We start from the raw sequence: 24121 nt of genomic DNA, 5'->3' as shown, positions 1-24121 counted from the left end.
ACAGTTTAATAAGGAAAGACCCAGAGTGTATCCAAAAGCAAACACAACATTTGAAGGGTCAAGAATTGCTCAAAATGTAATAAAATAAAACACTTAGAAAAAAAAAAAGAAACCTTTATTTACAACCACGGGAGTCCCACAGGAGTACACGAGACACACGGAATGTGCACACACACACGATGAACCTGCAAGGTCACCGCCATGCCGCCCAGCCCCGCCGGCCCTCACGGGGACCCTATCCGCACCACCATCACGGTGACGTTGTCCGCCGAGCCCCGCTGCACCGCTTTGCTGGCCAGCCGGTTGCAGGCGGCTTCATAGCGGGCGTCCATGGTGGGCTTCCCTTCCCGGCTCTGGATCTTCTCATCCTAGCGGGCAGGAGAGGGGGCACCACTGAGCGGATATCCCTGTCACACCCTCAGGGCCTCTCCATGAGAAGTTGCTGCTCCCCAGCTGCCATCAGGGCAGGCACTGGGTCCCTGCGGTGGAGAGCTCTGGGTGGCCCAGTGCCCCAGGGGACACCTTCGTCTCCACACCCCCAGTGCAGCTCCCACAGCTCCCAGTCGCTGGGGAGCTCTCTCACCTCCAGGCAGGACAGGATGAAGTTCACCGCTTCTTCTGGCGTGAAGACCTTGAAGAGGCCATCACAGGCCAACAGAATGAACCTAAAACATGGAGGAAGCAGAAATGGGCTGTGGCAGCAAACTACAAAATAGCCTGACAGTGGAGGTAAATACGTGTCCAGCACTCAAAGGCTAGGGCATTTGCTTTTTTGAGTGAGCGAGCGAGAGTGACGTGAGTGGGAGCAAGAGTAGGAGAGGGGGAGACTCTCACCAGACTCCATGCTGAGCAGAGCCCCATGTAGGGCTCAATCCCATGACCCTGAGATCATGACCTGAGCTGTAATCAAGCCAGTGACCCAGCCAGGAATTTTTAAAAAAAACAATTTAACTTTTATGACACGGAAGTTGAAACCACTTAAAAATATTTATAGCTAGGGAAAAAACAAAAACAAAAAAACCATAAAACAGGTGCCTGAGTGGCTCAGTCAGTTGAGCGTCTGACTCTTGATTTCAGTTCAGGTTTTGATCTCAGGGTTGTGAGTTCAAGTCCCATGTTGGGCTCCATGTTGGGAGAGGAACCTACTTAAAAAAAAAATAAATACAACTGGGGTATTATCCATCAGAATTGAGACTACCCTCCTGATCACCAATAATATGATTACGGTTTAACCCAAACACCAGGTGTTGCACTTTCTTAAATGAATTTAAGGAAAATCGTGGAGTAAAATATGTGTTATGGCAAATACACACACTTCCTATCACCACACGACAGTGCAGACCTACACAGAAGGGCGTCGTGAATGCTCTGTGAGAGTCCAAGAACGCAGAGAGAACACTCAGCTATCTCCACTGTCTGAACCAGGATGAGCTCTCTTCAGAGCCCCTCCCTGGGACTCCCATGGGAGCTCCTTGAACAACAGAGGAATGATGTGAGCTTCCCCACAGCGCAGAAGCAGAATCCTCATTCTTTGCTCATCTAACCCAAGGTCCTGGTCTTCCTCCTCTGATGGGAGCCCAGCAGGCACGCTCCCGCCCCCTCCAGTTGGCTGACAGACGCTGAGCGACCTGTCCCACAAACCCAGGACTATAACCCAGAGCAGGGGTGCTAGCACAGTGCATACAACAGGGGGCCTGGGGCACAGTTCAGACAATCAGAGGGGCTGGTGGAAGTGTCCCAAGGCCCTAAGGTTGATAAGAGCACAGCAGCCACCACACAGGCAGAGACAGGAGTAGAGACCAGGAGAGGCCCAGTAGGCAGGGCCATGGGGAGGCCCCCTCACATGGCATAGGGAGCAGGGCCAGTAGGCCTCCTCGCCGAGGGCTTCCCCAGGCTGTGGATGGGCAGGATACCATCTCAGCAGGCAGCTGGGCACGGCCCCCTCATTCTCCACCTAGCCCAGCTCTACTTCAGTACCACCCCTGATTCTCCAGCAAGCACACACCAGACTCAGGACCCTTCCCAACCCTTTCCCAGAGCACCTTGCTATGGTTCCTCCATCACTCTCCATGACTGGCATCTGCCCGGCCGTGTGTCCCACCATCCTCCTGTAAGGGCTCTGCGGGTCTTCCCTCTGCTGGAGAGCCCTTCTTCCTCCAACCAGAATGTGCCCCACGTCTCCCAGAGCACCCCAGACATGCGGTGCCGGAATCACTCACTCGTATGTACTCTCGTGGACCAGACTGGGGGGCTCATGAGAGCAGAAATGACAGTCTGTCCACCCTCACCTGCCAGGCCCATCCCCACCTGCTCCAGGTTCAAGAAGAGACCCAAGAGCCCGTGCCCAGGCCCTGTGCCTTTGCTGTGCTACTGTTACCTGTCATTGGGGGTCAGCTGGCAGCGTCTGATGTCCGGCACAGAAGTGACCCCGCAGCGCTTGTACTGTCCATCCCCGATGGAGCGGGACACCTCCAGCACACCCAGGACACGACCGTCCCTGAGAGGAGGGAAACACAAAGACTCCATCTGACAGATCACGGGTACATGGAACTTTCCAGCGCATCGTCTAAGCAGAAGGAAAGATGGAGCCTGCGGGGTCCGCATTATTAACCAGCACTGCGTCTCTCAGCCTCCACACAGATGTATCTACACGGTCCGTGCCCAATCTTCGCTGGTCTGGCGCCTCAGCCTGGCGGCACCCTGACGGAACAGCCCACAGCCCAACCTGACCTGCCGACAGCCCAGCTGGACTTGATGGTACTGGGTTGGGACCTGGCTTTATTTTCCTGTTGTGTTTTTATCCCAAAGCTCCTTCAGGTAATTTGAGCACGCAACCAAAACTAAGAGCAGCTGGAATAGGAAGATTATTGTTCATTTACACCTAATCAGACTTGGAAAACACCTGAAAGTGATGAGTTCCAGGTTCTGACGCAGCTTTTCTTCACATGAGCTACGGACAGGATTTAAACCGGATTAACTGTAGCATTCTGCACAGTGTTCCACTTTCACCCATTCTATTTCTAAATGAGGCATCCGGAGATTGGAGGGCGCCCTCTAAATGGGGTGCCTGTCATCAGAGTTCTAGGAGCGGGGCAAACAGCCCGGCTCAGGGGCCCTGGGAACCATTCTGGTGGGGCCTCCGGCAGCAGCAAGCTCACAAGCCCCCAGACCATCGTGTGCTCCCAGAGGAGAAGGCAAACAATGAGGCACGGGAGCGCCCAGTAAACCCCAGCGCTGTAGGCAGAGGTCTGTGGGGGTTCTCCCACGGACGAGAACTCTGGAAGGCGAGGCGCACGGCCTCTGGAGGATGAGTGCGCACGGCCAGAAACCCCCCACTGGCCTGGGCTGCCGTGTAGCTGCCAGCACATCACTGCAGCTACAAAGTCACCTTCCCTGTGGGCACAGCTGTCACCACAGACCTGCTGGCACCTATGGGCAGCCGAGCACTCTTCTCGAGCACGATCCCTGAACTGAACAGTGAAAGTGGCCAAAGGTACAGCAGCAGGGCAGAAGCAGCACTGGGCACAAGCACCATGAGAATCCAATGGAGGGCTTCTTCAGTGACCAAGTGATAAGGCACCAGGTGTGGACCCCCCACGCGAGTCACCAAGCTGGCTTGTTTTACCTAGATTGAGTGGCAGGTCCCAAAGACCTGTTCATGCCGCCAAGCCCAGAGAGAGAACAGAAGCAACCCTGAGCCACACTACAGAAGCTGCTGCTTGCCTTCCTGCTTCCCAGGCAGAGTCCCATCCGAGCGGGCCTCATGCTCCCCACCCTGCTGGAGGGACAGGGGAGAGCAGGAGCCCAGGGAATTGTGGACCCAGAAACCAGCCGTCTGTACTTCAGAACACGACGGCACGAGCTGACCGCGCTGAGTCCTTCAGGCCTGGCTCCCAGCAGAAGGGAAATGCAACGCAAGTCACTTCAATGACCCATGAAAGAATGCAGGCAAATGGGACATGCCACACCCATGCCACAAGGCCCACCATGCCTCAAGGAAGTGGGAGGCTGAGGTAAGCTGAGCGCAGACCAGATGACGCTGGGTTCAAACTAGGGAACAGGGATCTAGACAAGGAAGGAGAGAAGCCAGCCACCACAGTCCCTCTTTCCTGCGATGTGGTGTCTAACCTTCACATGGGCTGGCCTCACATATGCACACAAAGCATGCAGGGCAAAATGTTACTGATTCTAGGCAGTTGATAATGAACTGTTCTATTATTTTAAAATTTTTTCCAAAATCTTTCAAACGAATGTTTTAAAAATATAAGTGGGAGGGTGTGGTGGAAAAGACCCAGCCGGCCAGTCCTGACCTCTGGGGAGGGATGAACCAGAGCCCAACACTGCTGCTCGGAGCCTCCCTCCCCTCCTGGCCATGAGGGGCCCACATGAAGCCATGCTGTCTAAGCACATCTTTAAGGCACGCAAACCTGCTCTTGATTCTGTACAGACCAGGAGACAAAATAACTGCCAGCCATAGGACTGTCAATGTCAAAATCTCTCCATGGAGGTCAGGCAAAAGCAGAATTTTAAGGTTCTAAGAAACTTCTGGACAAAGTCTAAGAGCTCTGACTGGCCCCCAGAGAGGCCTGAACCAGCCAGCACCCAGCTCGGGCAGTCACAACTGACGACAGGGAAGAATTGCCCTTCCAAAGACAAGCAACTACTGTCTTACGCAGGTGCCTTACTGGTCTCTTGTCCCAACAGAACAGAACATCCTCATGGTCAAACTGTAAAATGAACCAAGGGACGCTCTGACCAGACTCCTAGCACAGTGTCCTTGAAGTGGAATTTTCCCGCAGTTCAGGGAAGACACCAACCTCTACCAGCTACCTCGGAGACACAGCAGATCTAGGCCAGGACAAGCATGCGGTGGTCAGAGATGGGTAGAGGTGAAATGGAGCCGTGGACAGAGCTGGCCAGTCGGGGCCGTCCAGCCGGAGATGCTCAGCATGTGCTACAAACACCCACTGTCCTCACCCCTTCAGACTGCCTCTCTGGAGAATTCCCCTAAAACTGTAGCTTATTCAGGTGTGACAAATGATAGCATTTATGGAAGTCCCTAGGCACAGAGAAAACACTACAGATGGAGAATTTGAATCTGAGGCAGGCCTCTTCTTCTGTGAACACAGGGAGCCATGTTTCCGGTACCCTCTTTTGCTCCCAGTTGAACAGAATGTGAAATCATGAAATATCCATTCCTCTGCTTCCCCAAGTTAGACCTCGGACAGCCTCATCTCCCTATAGTTAATGTTACATGGAAGGTTCTACCCTTGGAAGTCCCTGGCCATTTCCACAGGGTACAGCCCTCCCCCTGGGAGCACCCGCCAGTGCCCGTCACCTGACATTTCCTCCAGCCTTCTGTATTCTCATTCGTTCTTCGTACTGTGTGGGATTATGCTCCTTGCTGAGGCTTAAGGCTGCATGCTTTTGACTCTCCTCATTAAAACGACACAGGATTGCCTGGAAACGTAGAGATTATGACAGTCAGGAAACTTAAAGTTACCAGGGGAAGACAAAGCTTAACAGCCGAGTTTCAGAGTCCACTTCCTGCTGAAAAACAGGACTTTAGAAGCTCAAGCAGCAAAGGAGCGTCCCAGCAGCCAGGGAGAGAAGCCCTGCCTGGCATCTCAAGTCCGGTCCCAGCCCAGCCGGCCAAGCACCATGCCCCCTCCATGGGCTGTCTTCTCGCCTGTGACACAGAAGGGAGGCACCTGCCGAGGATCAAAGGCCCTCCAGGTGGAATTGGTCCATCAATCCACGGGAGGCAGAGATGGGGAGGGGGTGACCACATGTGCCTCCGTGTGCCCCACGGCCACGTCTGCCTCATTTGGTGACTTCTGGGAAAACCCCAGTCCTACAGAGGAGGACAATGAGGCCAAGAGAATAGGTATCATGCCTATAGTCACAGAGCAGAGCCAGGAACACAGCCAGCACAGCAATGTGGATCTGACTCTAAAGTCTTTTTTTTTTTTTGGCTGATTTTACATGTTACTTGTTGTTTAGCCTAAATACAACATACAAACTGGGACCGTTTACTAGAAAATCACCAGAATATAAACCCAACTCGCACAGGGACTGCCTGTGAGGTTTGCTGCTGCACCCCCGGTGCCTAGCATTTATGTACCAGTCACTCTAGGGGATGGGGTGGGTCAGGTCAGCAGATGCCGCTAGAGTGGGAGGGGTCACTCCGTCCCTGTGGCTACTGATGGAGTACCAGGCTTGCCACAAAGGGCCAAGGAAATGACTGTCAGGTTCTGAAGGGGGGCCAGGCAGTGGGAGCCTGGCTGCAGGGTGTTGCCCTCCACCCTGAAGTCACTCTCCACAACTGGGGCTGACACACGGGTGTCACAGTGGGAAACAACGGAGTTTTCTTTTCTTCCAAGTGGCCAAGGCTCTGGACAAATGGAATATCACCTAGCACTTATCTAACTAGTTTTTACTTTTCCTGAAATCACAATGATTTGGGGAGGCAAGGGCTCCTGTCTGAGGTCAGAGAAACACAGCTGGGAAATATTTAAGCGACTGGCACGCCGCTGGCCCACAGCACCACAGAGACAGAGTGTATGCACGCTGTGCGGGCGTGTGCCTAGAGCGTGGCTGCTGTGGAGTCTGCAAAGGCCCCAGCAGCAGCCCCACAGCAGGCCCACAGCATGACAGACTTCTCCCCAGTCAGCACATCCGTCCCACCACACACGCACTGGCCGAGGGGCGCTGGCACAGGACACCCGGCTAGCCACGTACCCGGCTATCTCCAAGGTTGGCGATGTACAGAATGTTGTCTACGGCCAGAACGCACGTGGCAGTGGAGCCATCCTTCCAGGCAGGCTTCCTGTAGGGACACACGTCACAAGTATGGCCACCTCCAACAGGCTGGCAGCTTGGAGATGCACTTCAGAGCTGAATGGTCAGTGTCATTTACACTTCAACATGGAAGCTGCTGGATAACTTTCTTTTTTACTGTTTCAGGGTCAGTCAGCAGTACAAGAGCTTACTCAGTGCGAGGAATTTTTCAGACAGCAAGCACCAATACTTCAGAAGACCTAAACTGTGTTTAAGGAAAACCACACACAAGCACACCCCACTCACACATCTTTACGTGGTCACACTTACTGGCTTGAAGCTTGTTTAAGGAACTCTTCATCAGTATGCTTAAAAGTGTCCAAAAGGCATCTCTTCACGGTTTTCTCTACACTGATTACATCTCCTATTACAGAACGAACAAGATGACAAACTCTCAGGAAGAAGAAATTCTCCCCCTGCTGTCGTTTTGTTTTTGTACTGTGACCAAGAACATCTCTGCTTCCCCACCTCTGAGACAGGGTCATTTGAGTTTGGTCTACCATCTCCTGAGCGTGAAGGCAAGATATATACCCACACGCAAACTCTCCATGCAAGGTGCCATCAGACACTCTCTGCGACCACCACCTGCTCACCTCAGAGCCCACACGCCTCTGGCCCCACCTTCATAGAGCCACTAAGAACTGTCCAATGCCGCCCATCTTCCTCATTTACACAAACACACACCAAGAGGGACCCAAACCGATCCACTTTTCAGTCCCACCTTTAGGAAACTTCCGGATTAAGTTCTGATGCAAATTCTGTGCAGCAAATTTTGAGGCTCGAATTCCTCCGTGTCCATCAAAAACAGCAAAATATGAAACCCGGGTACTGGAAGAATGAACTGATGGTTACCGAGATTTTCACAAAGACTGCTCCTCACCACTAAGGCACTAAATGTTTTTATTTGTTTTTAACATTTTATTTATTTACAAGAGAAGAGTGCATGTGTGCAGGGGAAGGGGCAGAGGCAGAGGGAAAAGCAGGCTCCCCGCTGAGCAGGAAGCCCGACATGGGGCTCGATCCCAGGACCCTGAGATCACAACCTGAGCCGAAGGCAGATGTTTAATGACTGAGCCACCCAAGTGCCCCAAGGCCTCTAAATCTTTCTCAAACAGTCAGCATTCACAAGACAGAGGATGTCCCCTGGTAAGACACCACACTGTCCCAAGTGACTAAAAAGGACACAGCACTAATGGGAACAAATGTTGAAATAATTTTGATGGTTTTTTTTTTTTTAGTTTATTGATTTAATGGGGCTCAAACTCACGACCCTGAGACCCAGAGTCTCACACTCCACCGAATGAGCCAGCCAGGAGCCCCAAGTTTTCAACTTTTAATTTAAAACACCATGAAAATTAGGGTGCCTGGCTGGCTCAGTCCAAAGAGTGTATGACTCTGGTCTCACAGTTGTGGGCTTGAACCTGACATTGGTGACAGAAATTACTTAAAAATAATAAAAAAGGAGTTGGAAGACTCACATTTTTTTTTAAACATTTGTTAAAAAAATTTTTAACAAAAAATAAATGTTTTTTAAATATCAGGCTCTCTTAACCGATCTTTCACTGAAGAATAAACTTTTTTCTATTTAAATCAGATTTAGTTTGAAATGCTAACATACTTGATAAAACAGTTACTAATCCAAGACAATGAGAAACAACTAAGAGAACAGAGGGTAATTCCAGAATTACTGCTCAGACTGACCCAACATCTAATTCTTGAGGCCCATCTTACTGCTTTTATCCTATCCCTATTCCTCTTCCAAATTTTGCCAGAAAACATGCATATATCGAACAAATGCCATTAGTGACTTGAACTGTTTTGAGAAGGAAAAATGAAAACACCTATGAGAAACGGCATTTACCGTGCAAAACTGCTTTTTAAACATGTTCCGAGTTCCTTTTGAACGGAGGCATCCTGGGCCATGAAAACACAACTTCATCGGGTTCTTAACCCTGAACCCTTCTCTTAGGCATGGTACTTGCTCAGTAATGTTTGGTGATCCCAATGAGGTCCACTCCCCTGGGGTTCTCCAAGTCCCTTTCCTGGCTGCAGAAGTTAACTCCAAGCACACTCCAGGTGAGCAAGGGCGGCTGGACAACTGTGAGCGGACGTACGTATACAGTCACCTTGGCCCATGAGCGGATGCTTTGCAGGGACCTCACTTCCTTGCCCAGACAAAAGCCACCAGCAGCCATGGCTCTAGCACACTGCCCGTTAAGGACCAACTGGTGTCAGTAAATATAACACACAGATGATATGATGACGGAAACCTGATGGGGCACAGACTATGTAACCAACTGTACATGTCAGTATCATGCATGTTCATTTAAATCGATAGGACACACCTTGATGTCCCACCTTCTGATGGCTTTCCTCCATGCCTAAGAACTTATCCAAAGGGGCAGGAAAATTCTCCCTGCTTTTCTTCTCCCTGATGCCATTTCTGTTTTTTGTTCTCTTTTTGGGCCCCATTACGTTAGCTCTCCTTGGTTCCCGTGTGTGCTGTGATTAGCAGCTTCCCACTCTGCCTCCTGGCTCAGAGAGTCAGAGTCTCTCTGCTGGAAGCTCCTTAGATACTGAGGAAGAGGCCACACCCCAATGACCCACAACATGGAGGCTCCTTTCCCTTTCACTTCAGCAGGAGTCATACTTGGGGCTGTAGAGTTCTCTGCTGCAGGGCTGTCCTGTGCACTGTGGGCTGTTCGGCCGCATCCCACTGCCCCCCTGCCACCAGATACCAGTCACACAGCCCTCCGTGTGACACCCAAAAATGTCAGGGAGGGGCAGTACTGTGCGAAACCAACCCCAGCTGAGAGCCACTGACCCCAAACCAAGTAGTCCCGGCGACAAGCCATTCTTTCCAGTAAACAGAAATTGAACACAGTCCAAACCCCCATCAGACAGGGACCTCTGTGTCCCCCAGGCCTGTTGGAGCACGGACACTCACATGAGGGACGACGGGGGCCTACACTCCTCTGTGATGTCGTTCAGGATGACATGGGCGTCCTGCATCTCCTCCCGCTCGCCCTTCCGCTCAGCCACATAGCCTTTCAAACCGAAGATCACTGAGGAGGCTGAGAAGGGAGAACAAAAAGCCAATACAAAACTGTGCTCTTCCCACCAGAAGCCCTAGTCCCAGAGCAAGTGAGAGGGAACTCTGGCTGTTTTACTCAGTGACATCCTAGCTGTGCACACAGAGCAGCTATATTCTCAAGCCATCTGTGTCCCCAGCTGCACGCCTGTAACTGCAACCAGACCAATGCAGAATGAGGACAGTCTTGCAAGGGCTCTGCTGTGAATAGCAGGCAGACGATGGCACATTAGTATCAACGGTTCCAGCTAAGGCCATCAGACCTTAGTACCAGAGCAAGGAAGGTGTGGTCATCCTGAACTGTGGCAAGGAATTACGCAGAAATCTAGTCGTGTCAGGAATTAATGAGGGCAGAAAATTCCAATTTTAGGGAAATGCCAGTAAGCAGAGTTTATCCCAAATGCCCTGTGGGATATCTGAAAATATCGATTTCCATGCCTGAGACTGGTAAAGAACTTGCCCAAATGCTAAGACGGCTGCTTCTCCTCTACCTGAGGACGAGGAGGAAGAAAGAGCCCAGCAGAGGCACAGCAGCCTATCTATATTTGATGGCGAGCCTGGAAGAAGCCGTTTGCGGACACTGCAGGGCCCCGTAAATATTAAAGTGAACACTTTTTGCAGAGCCGTTGCTGGCAGGCACTGTGCCTTTGCGGCTAAGGCAGCCACAAGCTCGCTCAAGGCCTTGTCCTTATGCACACTAGACAGTCTCTCGCACAGCTGCCAGGCCTGCGTGCCTGTGGCTTTCACCCGGCATCTCTGGGGCAGGGGATGAATTGTGCTGGTAACGGGCTTGAGCACCCACAGCTACCTCTCTCTGATGGAACCTCTCACTTCTCTACTCTGACAAGTCACAAAGCTGAGGATGAATTCCAACTGCTTTTTCCAGCCTCAGGCTCTCTCCTGGTATGCTGCCTACTAAACTCATCACCGACCTCGGGGCACTCATCAGCAGGCTGGGAGCAAAGACAGGGTCAGGGAGAAGGTGGTGGTCAGTAAGCCAACTGTTCACTAGAGAAGGTAAAGTCAAGTCCACCTGGTGTTTCCACCCTTGAACAAATGTGGGTTTCATGTCTGACCAAAGGGAGGGTCACACACAAATGGGGAAAGCAGCAGAGGCAAAAGTAAACTTGGGAGGTCCATCTGCAAAGAGGGAGCCCTACTGGCTTCTTAAGTATAGACACAAAAAGGAAGCAGCATAAATGGGAAAGTGGAACTCGGGTTTGCTCTGGGTTGTTTTAAAATAGGAAGGCTAATACATTTGTTTTCAAGCTGTGTGAAAACCTTTACAAACTTTCTTTTCCACAAGCTCTTCACTGCCATTCCTCTCTCCTTCGGAGGCTTTTCTCTTTGCTCCTTTCTCTTCGCTCTTTACCATCTGGGACATTGCAGTGTCGAGAGGACCTGGACACAAGGAAAAGCCAGAGAGAGACACAGCTGTAGGTGGGCAGGAAAGTCCCCAGCAGCCAGCCACAAGCCCCCCTTCCCTACCCCCTGAGAGACAACATGACACAGTGACACAGTGTAGGAGCCTGGGCAGAGAGGCAGGCGCAGGGCTCTAGGCTGCTACCTTGAGGGGTGGGGCAGTGTGCCTGGGGCACCAATGGGGGAAGCACAGGTCACGACCAAGGTCTTGCTCAGACCCACTGTAAGCGGACTGGTCATGGAGGGTTCTCAGTGGTAAACCCAGAGCCCATGGCCTGGGGCTATGGCACCCACACGTCTCAGACCTCAGGCTCTTACTTATCAAGAAGGAAGTTCCCAAAATCTGCCAAGTGACACACCTTCAGGAAGTCAAAAGAGTAGTAAGTGCCAGAAGAGGGTTAACAGGAGGCAAACATCCGGCTTCAGGAATTGCTAGTATCATGAGAGGCAAAATAGGATTGCAGAGGCCGTTCATGGGTATGGAGGGATGAACCGTGCTCAAAGCCAATGCTAAGAGCGCTTTGGGAGGAGAAAAGTCTCATTTCAAGTCCCAGTCCTGCCACTCACGGAGGTGTGCCTCCGGGCAAGATACTTCACCTTCCGGCCTCAGTTTCTTCATCTGTGACCCAGGGAGAATACTGTCATCTTGGAAGGTGGCTTTAAAACCGATGGGGACGAGGCATGTAAAGCATTTATCATGGTGCCTGGTTCACCACGTATCCCATGAACGGCAGCCATGGTCCTAATAAGGGGCTCTCTATATTCTCCGCATCTCAGTATGAAAGCAGGCAACCGTTACTCAACTACCATGTGCTAGACATTTTTGGGCTCTGAAGAAAAAGGGAAGAAAATGTCCCTGCCCTCAAGAAGAGTCAATTACTTGCAAAAGGACGGATGTCTGCAACAACCTAACACGTGTGTCCTTTCCCACATAATGGGGCATACTAATGGAGAAGATTTCACGAATGTTTCCAACACGCTTGCCCCAGAGGTCTGTCTGGTAGCCTGCTGTCACGTACTGCTTGCTCCAGCCTTCCCAGTGTGGACGGACAACAATCTTCCTCTCTTTTAACTTGCAAAACAGAGACATTTTTACAGTTTTGCTGTTGACTCCTGACTGAATCACAGTGAAGTCAGAGAATATGGTCTGTGTATGAAATCAGTTTCTTTACTGGGGCTTACTTTATGGCCAAAATGTAGCTGATTTTTGTAAATGTGACTATGTCTTCTCAAAAAACCCAATACATTGGATGCAAGGTTAGATTCTGTATCCGAAAAAATCAAGCCTGTTACTAATGGTGCTAAAATCTTCTAAATTGTTCCTAGTTGACTGTCTTTTGCCCTATGAAGAACTAAGACATAGCTATAGTAAATTTCTTTCTTTTATTAAATCTGTTAAGAACCCTGCTGGCACATATTAACTTTCATTATAAGAATACTATTTAGGACACCTGGGTGGCTCAGTCATTTAAGTGCCTGCCTTTGGCTCAGGTCTTGATCTCAGCATCCTGGCATTGAGCCCTGCCTGCTTCCCCCCTCTGCTCCTCCCTCTGCTCCCGCATGCTGTCTCCCAAATAAACAGAATCTTAAAAAAAAAAAATACTGGGGCGCCTGGGTGGCCCAGTGGGTTAAGGCCTCTGCCTTCAGTTCAGGTCATGGTCTCAGGGTCCTGGAATAGAGCCCCAAATTGGGATCTCTGCTCAGCAGGGAGCCTGCTTCCCCCCCCCCCCGCCTCTGCCTGCCTCTCTGCCTGCTTGTGATCTCTGTCTGTCAAATAAATAAATAAAAATCTTAAAAAGAAAGAAAGAATACTGTCTTTATTGGGAAGGTTTTGGGCTTAATTGTGTGAGACTGTTGTACAATTTTAGCATGGGCCCACAGGCCTGAAGACCTGAGAATTCTTGTGTATGATTGTTATAATAACTTTTTCTAAATATAGGAACTATACTAATTTAATCCATACATTCTAGAATTAATCCTGATTTTTATGTAATGAATTAGTAACACAAAAAGGTCTACTTAAAAAGCAGCAAGTGTTCCACTTGATGACGTAAGGAAGGTTCTTACACCAGAAGATAACTGCATAGGAAACCAGACAGCCTGCATCCCCAACTGCAGGGCCCGTGCCCCCGGCCCTGCCCCGACCTGGGGGAATTCCCTGTGAGAAGCGCTCAGTGAGTACATGGAATAACAGGTTCGTCGTGGTGACAAGCAACAGGAATCTGCTCTGTTCTTCCCTCTCCCTAACTGGGACGTAAAGAGGAAAACATATTTATAGGAGTGCGTGCAACCAGTGTTAACAGGCTTGACAAAAATGAACTCAGCTCAATAAAGAGATTCTTGAGAACTGTAAGGACGGACTGAAAATAATCAACTAAAGTCTTGAATTTCAAGAAATTCCTGCATGTGGTCTGTACCAGTCACTAAACCAGTGTCATTCAGATTTCATTTTCTTAAGATCAAAGTCTTTTTAATACAAGTACCATAAAAGAGAAGACCGTCTGTATTTACAGGTTCAGGGATATTGTAAGTTTTTTAACTCTTTCATATGTCAGATACTTCTGCTGAATATATCTGAGTCTGTCAGGAACAGACAGAGGCAGAGGCAAACTCTTGAGATAATTGTTTTTTGTTAATAACAAAGTTCAAAGTAAATGACTAAATTCTTAATTCTTAAAGTTATTTGCAACAGGTTGAACCCCAAGTAAAAAATAATCACCAAAAAGTGATGTAGTATATAATCTTTTCGTTTCCACCTGATGCTGCCTATGTATTTTTTATTTTAATAAATCTTATGCCATACTTAATATAATCCTAAACCCTGTTAAAATCTATTAATAAGTACATCTTACATAAGAATAATTTTTTTGTGTATTACTCCCACTGACACATCAAACTTCTTCCCAACCACTTACCTGAATCGCCACTGCTGGCTGGTGGAAGATCATCAAAAAGCAAAGGTCCCCCGGACCCTGAAACACAGCAGAACACTCAGTGAGCCCACAGAACCCGGGTGAGGCTCAAGTTTCAGAACCCATCCCACCAGGACACCTATGCAGGTCATTGAAATAAACTCAAAACCTCTCGTGTCAATCCAGTGGCAACTCATACTTCGGTAAGTAATGTCTCGAACCTATTTTATTTTAAGGTCCTCTCAATTCAAAGGAAACAAATATCTGCCGGAAAGAGTTAAACCTTATTTCAGCTAGTAAAATAAACACTCAAATGAACCAGAGAAAACTGCTCAACATTTTTACGCAGTTCCTCAGGGCCAGCAACTAGCGGATTTTTCTGCCTTACCTGATGCCATGGATTCAAAACTTAAGACAGTCCAACACCTAAAACATCTGTGTGTTGAAAATGGGGGAAAGGGACAAAGATTCAGACAACTACAACCCCAGGATGACACGTTGACACACACCTGGGAGAGCCTGAAGACTGTACCTGAGTCAGTACTGCTGGCCGGAGGGAGGTCATCAAAAAGCAGAGGTCCCCTCTGAGCTTCTTTGCCTACAACACAGAGCGCCTGCTTAGACAGCATCCAGTCATCGGCCAGGACGGTGGGTTCAGAGGGGGAGGCCTTCTGAGAGGTCTGCTATTAAAACTCAAACCTTCTCCTCCTCACTGGACCAAATTCTACAGAGTATTTTCTCAGCAGCTACTTAACAAAGACATTTGCTTCCAACAGTTACAGTCAACATAAAGGCAATGAAAGATGACCCAACGGGCATCTGAAGGGCCACTGGGTATCCTGAGGAAAACAAGTATTTTTCTCAATAATTTCATTCCCGTAAGCACCAAACATTGAAAAACCTTTTTAAGAAAATGAATCCTGGGAAGAAAAACACTGGTTCTAGAACAAGAAAACAATTACATGGTCCTTCCAGATAAAAGGTCAAGACAGGCATGCCTGGAGGGCTCAGTGGGTTAAAGCCTCTATCTTCGGGTCCTGGGATTGAGCCCCACGTCAGGTCTCTGCTCAGCAGGGTGCCTGCTTCCCCCCACCCCCGCCTGCCTCTCTGCCTACTTGTGATCTCTGCCTGTCAAATAAATAAATAAAATGTTTAAAAAAAAAAAAAGAAAGAAAAAGGTCAAAGACAGAGGGATTGCTATCTGACCAAAGATCTGTGGTCTTAGAAAGTCCGATTTCAACAGCATTCTGAAGCACCCACCCACTAGAATCTTAAACAACGAGCTCAGAGGTAAAAGGCTGATGGAAGCAAATCTGTGTGGACTTGGCATCCCCACACAGTGCCCACTTAATTACTACGTATAGAGAAAATGAGGAATTTCGGACACTCCAACCTAAACTCAGAAGAAAGCCAGGGAAATTATTTAAATCTAAAAACCTGAAGATTTATACACCAAGAGGACTGGTCTTAAATGTTTTTTACTCAATTATCCCTTTCCACATAAAATTTAACCACTCCTTATTCTCCAGCTTTCCCAAAAATTTCTGTTTAAGCTATTAAATACAGGAACTGATACATAGAAAATGGGAGAAACAAAGGGCTGAAGATTTAGGCATGCACACTCCGATCCTATGAAGTTTGTCCCACCTCACCTTCCTCTGAGTTCAAGTACAGAAACATCCTCATTTAAAAACCAGCTCAACTGTATGCTCCAAAAGCCCCGGCTACATCAACCCTCTGCCTCTAAGTAGAAATGAGCTGGATAGCAATTCTACTTTTTTAAAAACAGATTTTATTTGTTTACTTACTCATGTGAGAGCAAGAGAAAGCGCACAAGCACAGAGCAGTGGGAGGAACAGAGGGAGAAGGACAAGCAGACAGTGCTGAGCGTGGAGCCCCACACAGGCCAATCTCACGACCCTGAGACCATGACCTGAGAGGCGAAATCAAGAGTCAGACATTTAACCGACTGAGCCACCCAGGTGCCCCCAAGTCTGCTCTTTTAAAAACAAAAATTTAGGGCGCCTGGGTGGCTCAGTGGTTAAGCCGCTGCCTTCGGCTCAGGTCATGATCTCAGGGTCCTGGGATCGAGTCCCGCATCGGGCTCTCTGCTCGGCGGGGAGCCTGCTTCCTCCTCTCTCTCTCTCTGCCTGCCTCTCTGCCTACTTGTGATTTCTCTCTGTCAAATAAATAAATAAAACCTTAAAAAAAAAAAAAAAAAACTGATAAGCCTTTAAAAAAAAAAAAATTTAGGGGCACCTGTGAAGCTCAGTCAGTTAAGGATTTGAACCCTGATCTTAGCTTAGGTTTTGATCTCAGGGTCCTGAGTTCAAGCCCTACACTGGGCTTCACACTGGGCGGGCAGCCTACTTAAGAAAATAAATAATAAAAACAAAGTAAAAGCAAAAATTTAATTTAAAATTTAGAAACTCCAAGGAAAGAAATTTCTTCAGGAGTTATTGGGTCAAAAGTATCTTAAATACCTTACAAATTCCTGATTTAACAAAAAGCAACTCTTCTGCTTTATACCCTAATCAAATGGGAAATGTCTACTCCATTAACTTACACTGTTATCACTCAGGATTCCAAATAGACTAAGTAACTGCCAATACTTTCGTTCTTCTCACAAGTGACATAAACACTCTACAGGAGGTATTCAAACAGGAGCATCACAAGGACATTAAATGGCATTTTTTTTTTTTAAAGATTTTATTTATTTATTTATTTGACAGACAGAGATCACAAGCAGGCAGAGAGAGAGGAGGAAGCAGGCTCCCTGCTGAGCAGAGAGCCCTATGCGGGGCTCGATCCCAGGACCCTGAGATCATGACCCGAGCCGAAGGCAGCGGCTTAACCCACTGAGCCACCCAGGCGCCCCTTAAATGGCATTTAGAACAACCATTCACTCACTCTGTTATCCTCCTACGAGAAGCCCTAATATTCTAGCAGGGCACTTCCAAGAGGAATCCAAGCCAAGCTGGGTCTAACCATCAAATGCCCATTCTCAGAACCGTATGGGATGATGAAGAGCAAGGACACTATTTCAGTGGGGCCCGAGAGTCAGGCATCTTGGGGAGAGAGAACATTACAGGGAGGAGGCCAACCTGAACAGCCACCAACCCTTGGGTCAGGTCAGATTTAATTTCCAAATTAAACCACCCACCTCAATCAAGTCTCTCCACTGCCAGTGTCCAGTGAGGAAGTCGTCCTTCCCAGGGAAGACATTTTCAGTTGCTGCACGCATTCGTCATCATAGGGCTTCCAGCCTGGCCTCTGTCCTTTGGCTACACTCAGAATAGTGCCCCGATCTGAGCACTGTCCCCAGATAGGGGCCCATCTCTTCATGCCAAATGAATGAACCTCCCCATTCCTTCTTTCACACTCTGGAATACTGTAAGTGCTATTTCAATTAAACACAACGGGATCGTCTCATTTTCGTTGGTCACAACTGAGAACGGCTCTTAGGAATAATGAACATTTACAGCCTGCCGGGCATGATTCCGGTCATCTCTACCTGTTTCCAAAGCACTCATTCCTTCCAACGGTTTGATGAGGTGAGTACTGTTACTGTAGTTCCGTACTGATAAGGAGACTGAGGCAATCCGGTGAAACTGAGGGACAGCCAGTGAGGAATGGACAGTCAAATCCAGGCTTCCTGGTTTCCATCCATGCCCCTACAAGGTGCCAGACAGCCTCCACATACCATTCATTGAACCCTGACAACCATACGTCGATAATCCCAAGGTTCTTGATCTCTGGAATACTTTTTGCATCACTGAAAGGATCTCTTAGAATAGCCTGTATTTGGATTCTTAAAAAATAAATAAATAAATAAAAATCTGGCACCTGGCTGGTTCGGTCAGTACAGGATGCAACTCTTGATCTCGGGATTTTGAGTTCTAGCCCCACATTGTGTGTACAGATTACTTAAAAATCTTTTTTTTTTTTTTAAGATTTTATTTATTTGACAGAGATCTAAAGTAGGCAGAGAGGCAGGTGGGGTGTGGGGGGGGGGAAGCAGGCTCCCTGCTGAGCAGAGAGCCCAATGCGGGGCTCAATCCCAGAACCCTGATATGATGACCTGAGCCAAAAACAGAGACTATAACCCACTGAGCCACTCAGGCGCCCCTAAAAATAAAATCTTAAAAATATGTATCTGTAGGTGATAGACCCTATAATGGAAATGTCTGAATGGCCAGAACCTAACATTCTATTTTGGATAAACAGTAATCCAAAGTATTTGGGTCAGCAATAATTAGACGAAGTGTAACTAGGACCCAAAACTTTGGAGGAAGTCCCCCTGAATTCTAAATATAAGACCCGAATAAAGAATAAAACAAGACTGAAGACCATTTTTCATTACAGTTAAGGTCATCTCGGTTTGTTTTGTTCTGTTCGGAGTTCTCCATATTCTGAAGCTAAGTCTACTGAAAGTTATATACTGTGCTGAGAAAAATACTCTTGGGTTGATTATATTCACTTTGGCTAAAGGCTGCTATGTACAAATCACATATTTTGCCAAAATGTTCTTTATACCTGAATTTTCCAACTACAAAAGCAATGTACCGCCTCCAAATACCACAGAGGCTTTAGAAAAAGCTCCCCTTCCCCACCATAGTTGAGTGGGTATGTTCTACCTTCTCCTAAACTGATGCACTTGTGTACATGCATTTTACTCTTTAAGACGCAGAAGCACACTATACATAACACTCTCCTTATACCCTTATTCATGTGAGCCCTCCGGGAACATTCCAGGCCAGCACGTCTGGGTCTAATTACTCCTCCCAACAGCTATGTTCTGATCTGCGTGGGAGGCACCACCAGACACTAGTCCAGTCCCCTTACTGATGAGCACGCAGGCTGATTCCAGTTTCTCACATGACAATAATGCCACGGTAAACAACTTTACGTATATATCCCTACTTAATCTGCTAGACTGCTAGGTCAAAGCATATAAATGGTTTAAATCTAATAGATGTCCAAAACTATTTCCAAAAAGTGGTGGGAATGTCTACCCCCAACACACTTTATGAGAATGTCTACTTCTCTCCATCCTCACCACAATGATGCCCATTTTTAATCTGCTGGGTAAAAACATGGTGCATCACTGATTTGCTACTCCTTTCCTCAGTGACTTAGGAAGCTAAGCACTGGTTTTAACTGACTGGTCATTTGCATTTCTTCTTCCATAAACTTCCAGTATACATATAGCTTTTGACAATTTCAAATGGGCTACCTGTCTTTTTCTTACTGATGTGTTTGAGCCTTTCATTTATTAGGGATCATTTGTATGTGTACGAAATCATTTTTTTTAAAGACTTTACCTACTTAGGGGTACCTGGGCGGCTCAGTCAGCTAAGCAGCTGCATTGGTCTCAGGTCATGATCTCAGGGTCCTGGGATTGAGCCCCTTGGGGATTCCTGCTCAGCAGGGTGTCTGCTTCTCCCTCAGCTTCTCCCCCCTGCTCATTCTTTCTCAAAAAAGAAGAAGAAGGTTCACATCCCTCAGAGCTACTAAAAAATTACAGATAATTTAAAAAATTATTTACTTATTTGAGAGAAAAAGAAGGATAAACAGACTCCTGCTGAGCAGGGAGCCCAATGTGGGGCTCTATCCCTGGACCCTGGGATCTCGACCTGAGCTGAAGGCAGATACCTAACCTACTGAGCCACTCAGATGCCCCTATGAAATTATTTTGTTTGTCTTTTGCTTTATGGTATTTTGTCCTGCAGAAACTTTAATTTTTACATAGTTAAAATCCATTTTAATTTCTTATGAGTTTTTTCTTGCTTACTCCTGAAATTTTACAATTAGTGTTTTTTTCTAGTATCTTAAACTTTATTTTCTATTTAGATCTCCAGGGTTTTTTTGGAAAGAAGTATTTTGAAGATGGCCTACCCTGCAGTAGTTGCTTAGTTCTGAGAGCTGAAAAGCAGTTTTAAAGTACGGTGGTGTAGCAACCAAGTAAGTGAAAGAACCACCCTATAAAACTGAAACCAACTTACTATCAAAGTAACCTTAAAGGACACCTTTAACTTATCAAGCATAAGCTGTTGATCTTAAAGACATCAAGGTAGCACTTTTAGGGAGTGTGACAGAGCAGAGAGTTTTCATTCCTGTCTGAAATGGGCATACTTCCTCGTTTAAGTCAACTCTCAACATACAAAAACTTGATTCCCTCAGCAATCAAATCTATAAATGCCGGCGTGAAAGCTACTCATTTAGCACAAAATCTGAAAACATTTAATGCATTCCTTTTACATTTCTGTTCAGACCATAAAAATCCAGAGGCTTGGAGGCAAGAACATTAGATGGAATGTTTATTTTTATTTAATATTTTATTTATTTATTTGACAGAGAGAGAGAGATCACAAGTAGGTAGAGAGGCAGGCAGAGAGAGAGGGGGGAAGCAGGCTCCCTGCTGAGCAGAGAGCCTGATGCGGGGCTCCATCCCAGGACCCTGAGATCATGACCTGAGCCGAAGGCAGAGGCTTAACCCACTGAGCCACCCAGGTGCCCCTAGATGGAATGTTTAAAACAAAAACCAAAGAACAAAATATACTTGATGTAATCTGAGCAGTATGAAAGTTCCTCCCTTTAGACACTCACAAAATCCAGTTCAGAGTGCATTTTTTCCTTTTATTTTTTTTAATTTATTTTTTAAAGATTTTATTTATTTATTTGTGAGAGAGAGCTAAAGAGTGAGCACAGGAAGGCGTAATGGCAGGCAGAGGCAGAGGGAGAAGCAGGCTTCCCCGCCAAGCAAGGAGCCGATGTGGGACTCGATCCCAAGATGCTGGAATCATGACCTGAGCCGAAGGCAGCCGCTTAACCAACTGAGCCACCCAGGTGTCCCCATTTTTTCCTTTTAAATAGCTGTTAAAGTTAACAGCTCATATACTAACATCTAAGCACTAGCATCTACTAAGCATTGACCATGTGCAGCATGTACGCTAAGCACCGAGCATGTAGTAGTATTGTGTAGCGCCAAGCATGCAGTACTGTGTGGCACTGAGCTTGTAGAACTCCGTAGCACTGAACATGTAATATTCTGTAGCACCGAGCATGGAGTACTCTGTGGCACTGAGCATGCAGTACTCTGTAGCAACAAGCATGTAGTACTCTGTAGCACCGAGCATATAGTACTGTGCAGCAACAAGCACGCAGTACTCCGTAGCACCAAGCATGCAGTACTCTATAACACATGTACTAATAGTAGGAGGCAGCAGTCCTACTTTACAGATGCGGGAAGAGTCACAGAAGGCAGTTAGTGGATCTCAAGGCAGTTTGATTACATGTCCAAAACCACTCCTCTCTGAGACTGTGAAAATGACGAGGACTTTAGTACTCACAACATGAGCACCTGTACATCATGTGTGAGGGTCATAATGGTGCAGTTTTGCTCATCTTTCCAACCACTTTATGAAACCAAAAAATAAGGAAAACCTTATTTTCCTTTCATTTGTTCCATTTTTAATTTTATCAACCAGTATCATCAACTTTCTGAAACAAAGTATGGCTTAACCTAGTTTTTCAAAAATCAGGGTTTTTTTCACAAGATTGTGAAATCATTCTGTTTTTGTTCAAACGATTTTTTTAACCTGTTAAATATCATCTTGTCGGTATTAACTAACTGCGCGTCAAAATAACCTGGGATCCCAGCTCTGTCACTCACTTTAGTACTTATCCCGCTCAGCTTCCCATCATCTACTAATTCAGAAAGCACGCCTTCTTTGTTTTTAAAGCTATTTAAAAACAAACAAACAAACAAACGCTCAGTCAAGCAGGGCCTGTGATGGCCTCAGTGCCCATCCCAGGAGCAGTTCACTAATCCACTTTCCAGGGAATGGGGTTTTAAACATTGTGCAGTCCCTCTGCTGCCCTGGCATCTCACGCAGGGCTGGAGATGCCCTCCCCACTCACTGTTTTCAGTGATAGGCTGCCAAGTACCAACTTGTAAGAGTTAGGAGCTGTCAGATTTTGCATCATATAAAGGGTGGCTTCTCCTAAGCAGACAAATTAATTTCTGATAAAAAGTTATGGAGATCTTACTTCTTTAAATGATAGGCTTACATGCACATCTGCAAATCCAAACTCTGCCCCAAACATACTCAGAGAAAGAAAGTATACTCCATCAACACGGTTAAAAAAAAAGACGGTGTTCACAAAGCCAGAGTTTCCACCTACAGGCAAAACAATTTTAGCCACAACTAGAACAATTTAGAAAGTGAATGGCTCACAGACAATTATTCAGATGTTTCTGTACCATCAGAGTGGTGAGCGGGGATAGAGTAACTACCATTACTGGGAATAATGGCCCCAAAAGCCTGGCGAGGCTGTTCACACCTGACAAGCAGAATCCAGGCCCCGTGCAACGCTCCTGCAATCCAGAGGGCTTAACAACCCCACCACACGGTTTCCGGGCCTAGAATCTCTGCACAGCACACCGGGCCTAAAATCTCTGCACAGCACAAGTCTACCGGGCCTAAAATCTCTGCACAGCACAAGTCTACCCATCGTCGGAGGCCCAATTCCAGCACCGCCTCCTTCCCCACTCTTCCTGGACAGACTGCAAACACTCCTCCAGGCGCTCCGTGTTTCCCACAGTCCTTAACTTTTGCCAGTTTTAATTATAACCACTTGCATTTAGACGTCAGCTCTTTGAAAGCAAAGGCCGGATCTTGTTCCCCTTCTGGTTCCGTCCAACACTGGCTTCCAAACCCACGATCTCCAGGCTCCTGCGGAGCGGGCCAGTCGAGATCCCCCCGGGACTGAATAACACACATCCAGGGCCCTACCTTTGAGGCTTTCCGATCTCGTGGGCGGACGGGAGCCTGGAAACCTGAACTTGCTTTTAAACTTTTCCAGGTCGTCTGCCGCCGAGATGGGCTCAGAACTGCGGGCCTGCTGGGCAGCGTCCGCTGGAAGTCGAGCGTGGGCAAGTGCCAGGAAGTCCCGCACAGTGAAACCCGCAGCGAGCGCAGCGCACTGGGCACACCGGCTAACAAAGGCCTGGTCCCAGGCTGCTCGCGCGTGGGCTCCACGCACCCGCCCAGGCCCGGCGCCCAGCGGACCCGCGCACCTGCGCTAGAGCTCCCCCTCAGGGGGCCGCGGACGCGAGAGAGAACTACTGCGAAAAGTTAAAATGCTAAAACCGCAGAGGACAAGCCCTCCCCTCGGGCCTCAGACACGAAGGATGACGCCGGCGGGGGCCGCGACGCCGGGGTAAGCACAAAGCCGCCTGCAGCCCCGCGGCCGTCCCGCCCGCGGGGACTGCGGCGGGGGGCGACCGGAAGGCCGCGGGGCGCGGAGCCGGACCGCGCGCGAGGGCGCCGGGGCTCGGGAGCGGGACTGGGCCGAGCCGGCCGTCCTCCGCCGCCGCACGTGCGGGCCGCACACAAAAGGACGCGGCCGCCTACGGCCCGCGGCCCGCTCCCAAGCCCGGCCTCCCCCGTGCGCGGCAGACAGGACGGAGGCCCGCCGGCCGGGCCCCGGGCAGGCCGCGCTCGCCCCCGCTCCGCCCCGCCGCCCGCCTCAGGCGCCGCGGGCCTCCAGGCCGCCGCCGCCTGTCCTCCCCTCCCGGCCGGGGCGGCCACCCGCTTACCGACAGCCGGGCGCGGCGAGCGCTCGGGCTCCGGCAGGTCCCCGAACAGGTCCATGGCCAAGGCTGGGCGGCGGCAGCGGCGGCGGTGGCAGTCGCGCAGCCCGCGGGCGGCGGCACGGCTGCGGCGACGGCGGCGGCGGCAGCGGGGCGGTGGCAGCCGGGCGCCGTCAATCACCCGAAGGCGGGCCCGACACCCCACCAATCGGCGCGCGGCGTGGCCCGGCCGCCCCAGAGTCCTGCGCGCTAGCGGGT

General features: G+C 48.7%; 1 protein-coding gene across 4 annotated transcripts; it reads right to left on the bottom strand.

Annotated features, from left to right (window-relative positions):
* Window positions 1-93: 93 nt before the first annotated feature.
* On the bottom strand, window positions 94-24018 carry LOC101688709 (ILK associated serine/threonine phosphatase). 4 transcript variants are annotated; one of them, XM_045066615.1, is made up of 12 exons: window positions 23870-24018; window positions 14798-14863; window positions 14269-14325; window positions 11213-11332; window positions 9788-9914; window positions 7562-7668; window positions 7111-7204; window positions 6742-6829; window positions 5339-5460; window positions 2378-2497; window positions 584-665; window positions 94-368 (listed from the first exon to the last, which is right to left on the bottom strand). In XM_045066615.1, the coding sequence occupies exons 1-12, from the start codon at window positions 23922-23924 to the stop codon at window positions 225-227; spliced, it is 1182 nt and encodes a 393-aa protein (XP_044922550.1). In that variant the 5' UTR covers window positions 23925-24018; the 3' UTR covers window positions 94-224. The 4 variants fall into 4 exon arrangements, with proteins under 4 accessions (XP_044922550.1, XP_044922551.1, XP_012907300.1 ...); XM_045066616.1 differs by lacking the exon at window positions 14798-14863; XM_013051846.2 differs by lacking the exon at window positions 23870-24018 and having other exon boundaries at window positions 14775-14861.
* Window positions 24019-24121: the final 103 nt, after the last annotated feature.

Source organism: Mustela putorius, unplaced genomic scaffold (assembly GCF_011764305.1).
Source record: "Mustela putorius furo isolate JIRA1106 unplaced genomic scaffold, ASM1176430v1.1 tig00003869_pilon_pilon_pilon, whole genome shotgun sequence".
NCBI lineage: Eukaryota > Metazoa > Chordata > Mammalia > Carnivora > Mustelidae > Mustela > Mustela putorius.
The sequence above is the reverse complement of the archived record's forward strand: the minus strand, read 5'-3'. Positions and strand labels throughout refer to the sequence as shown.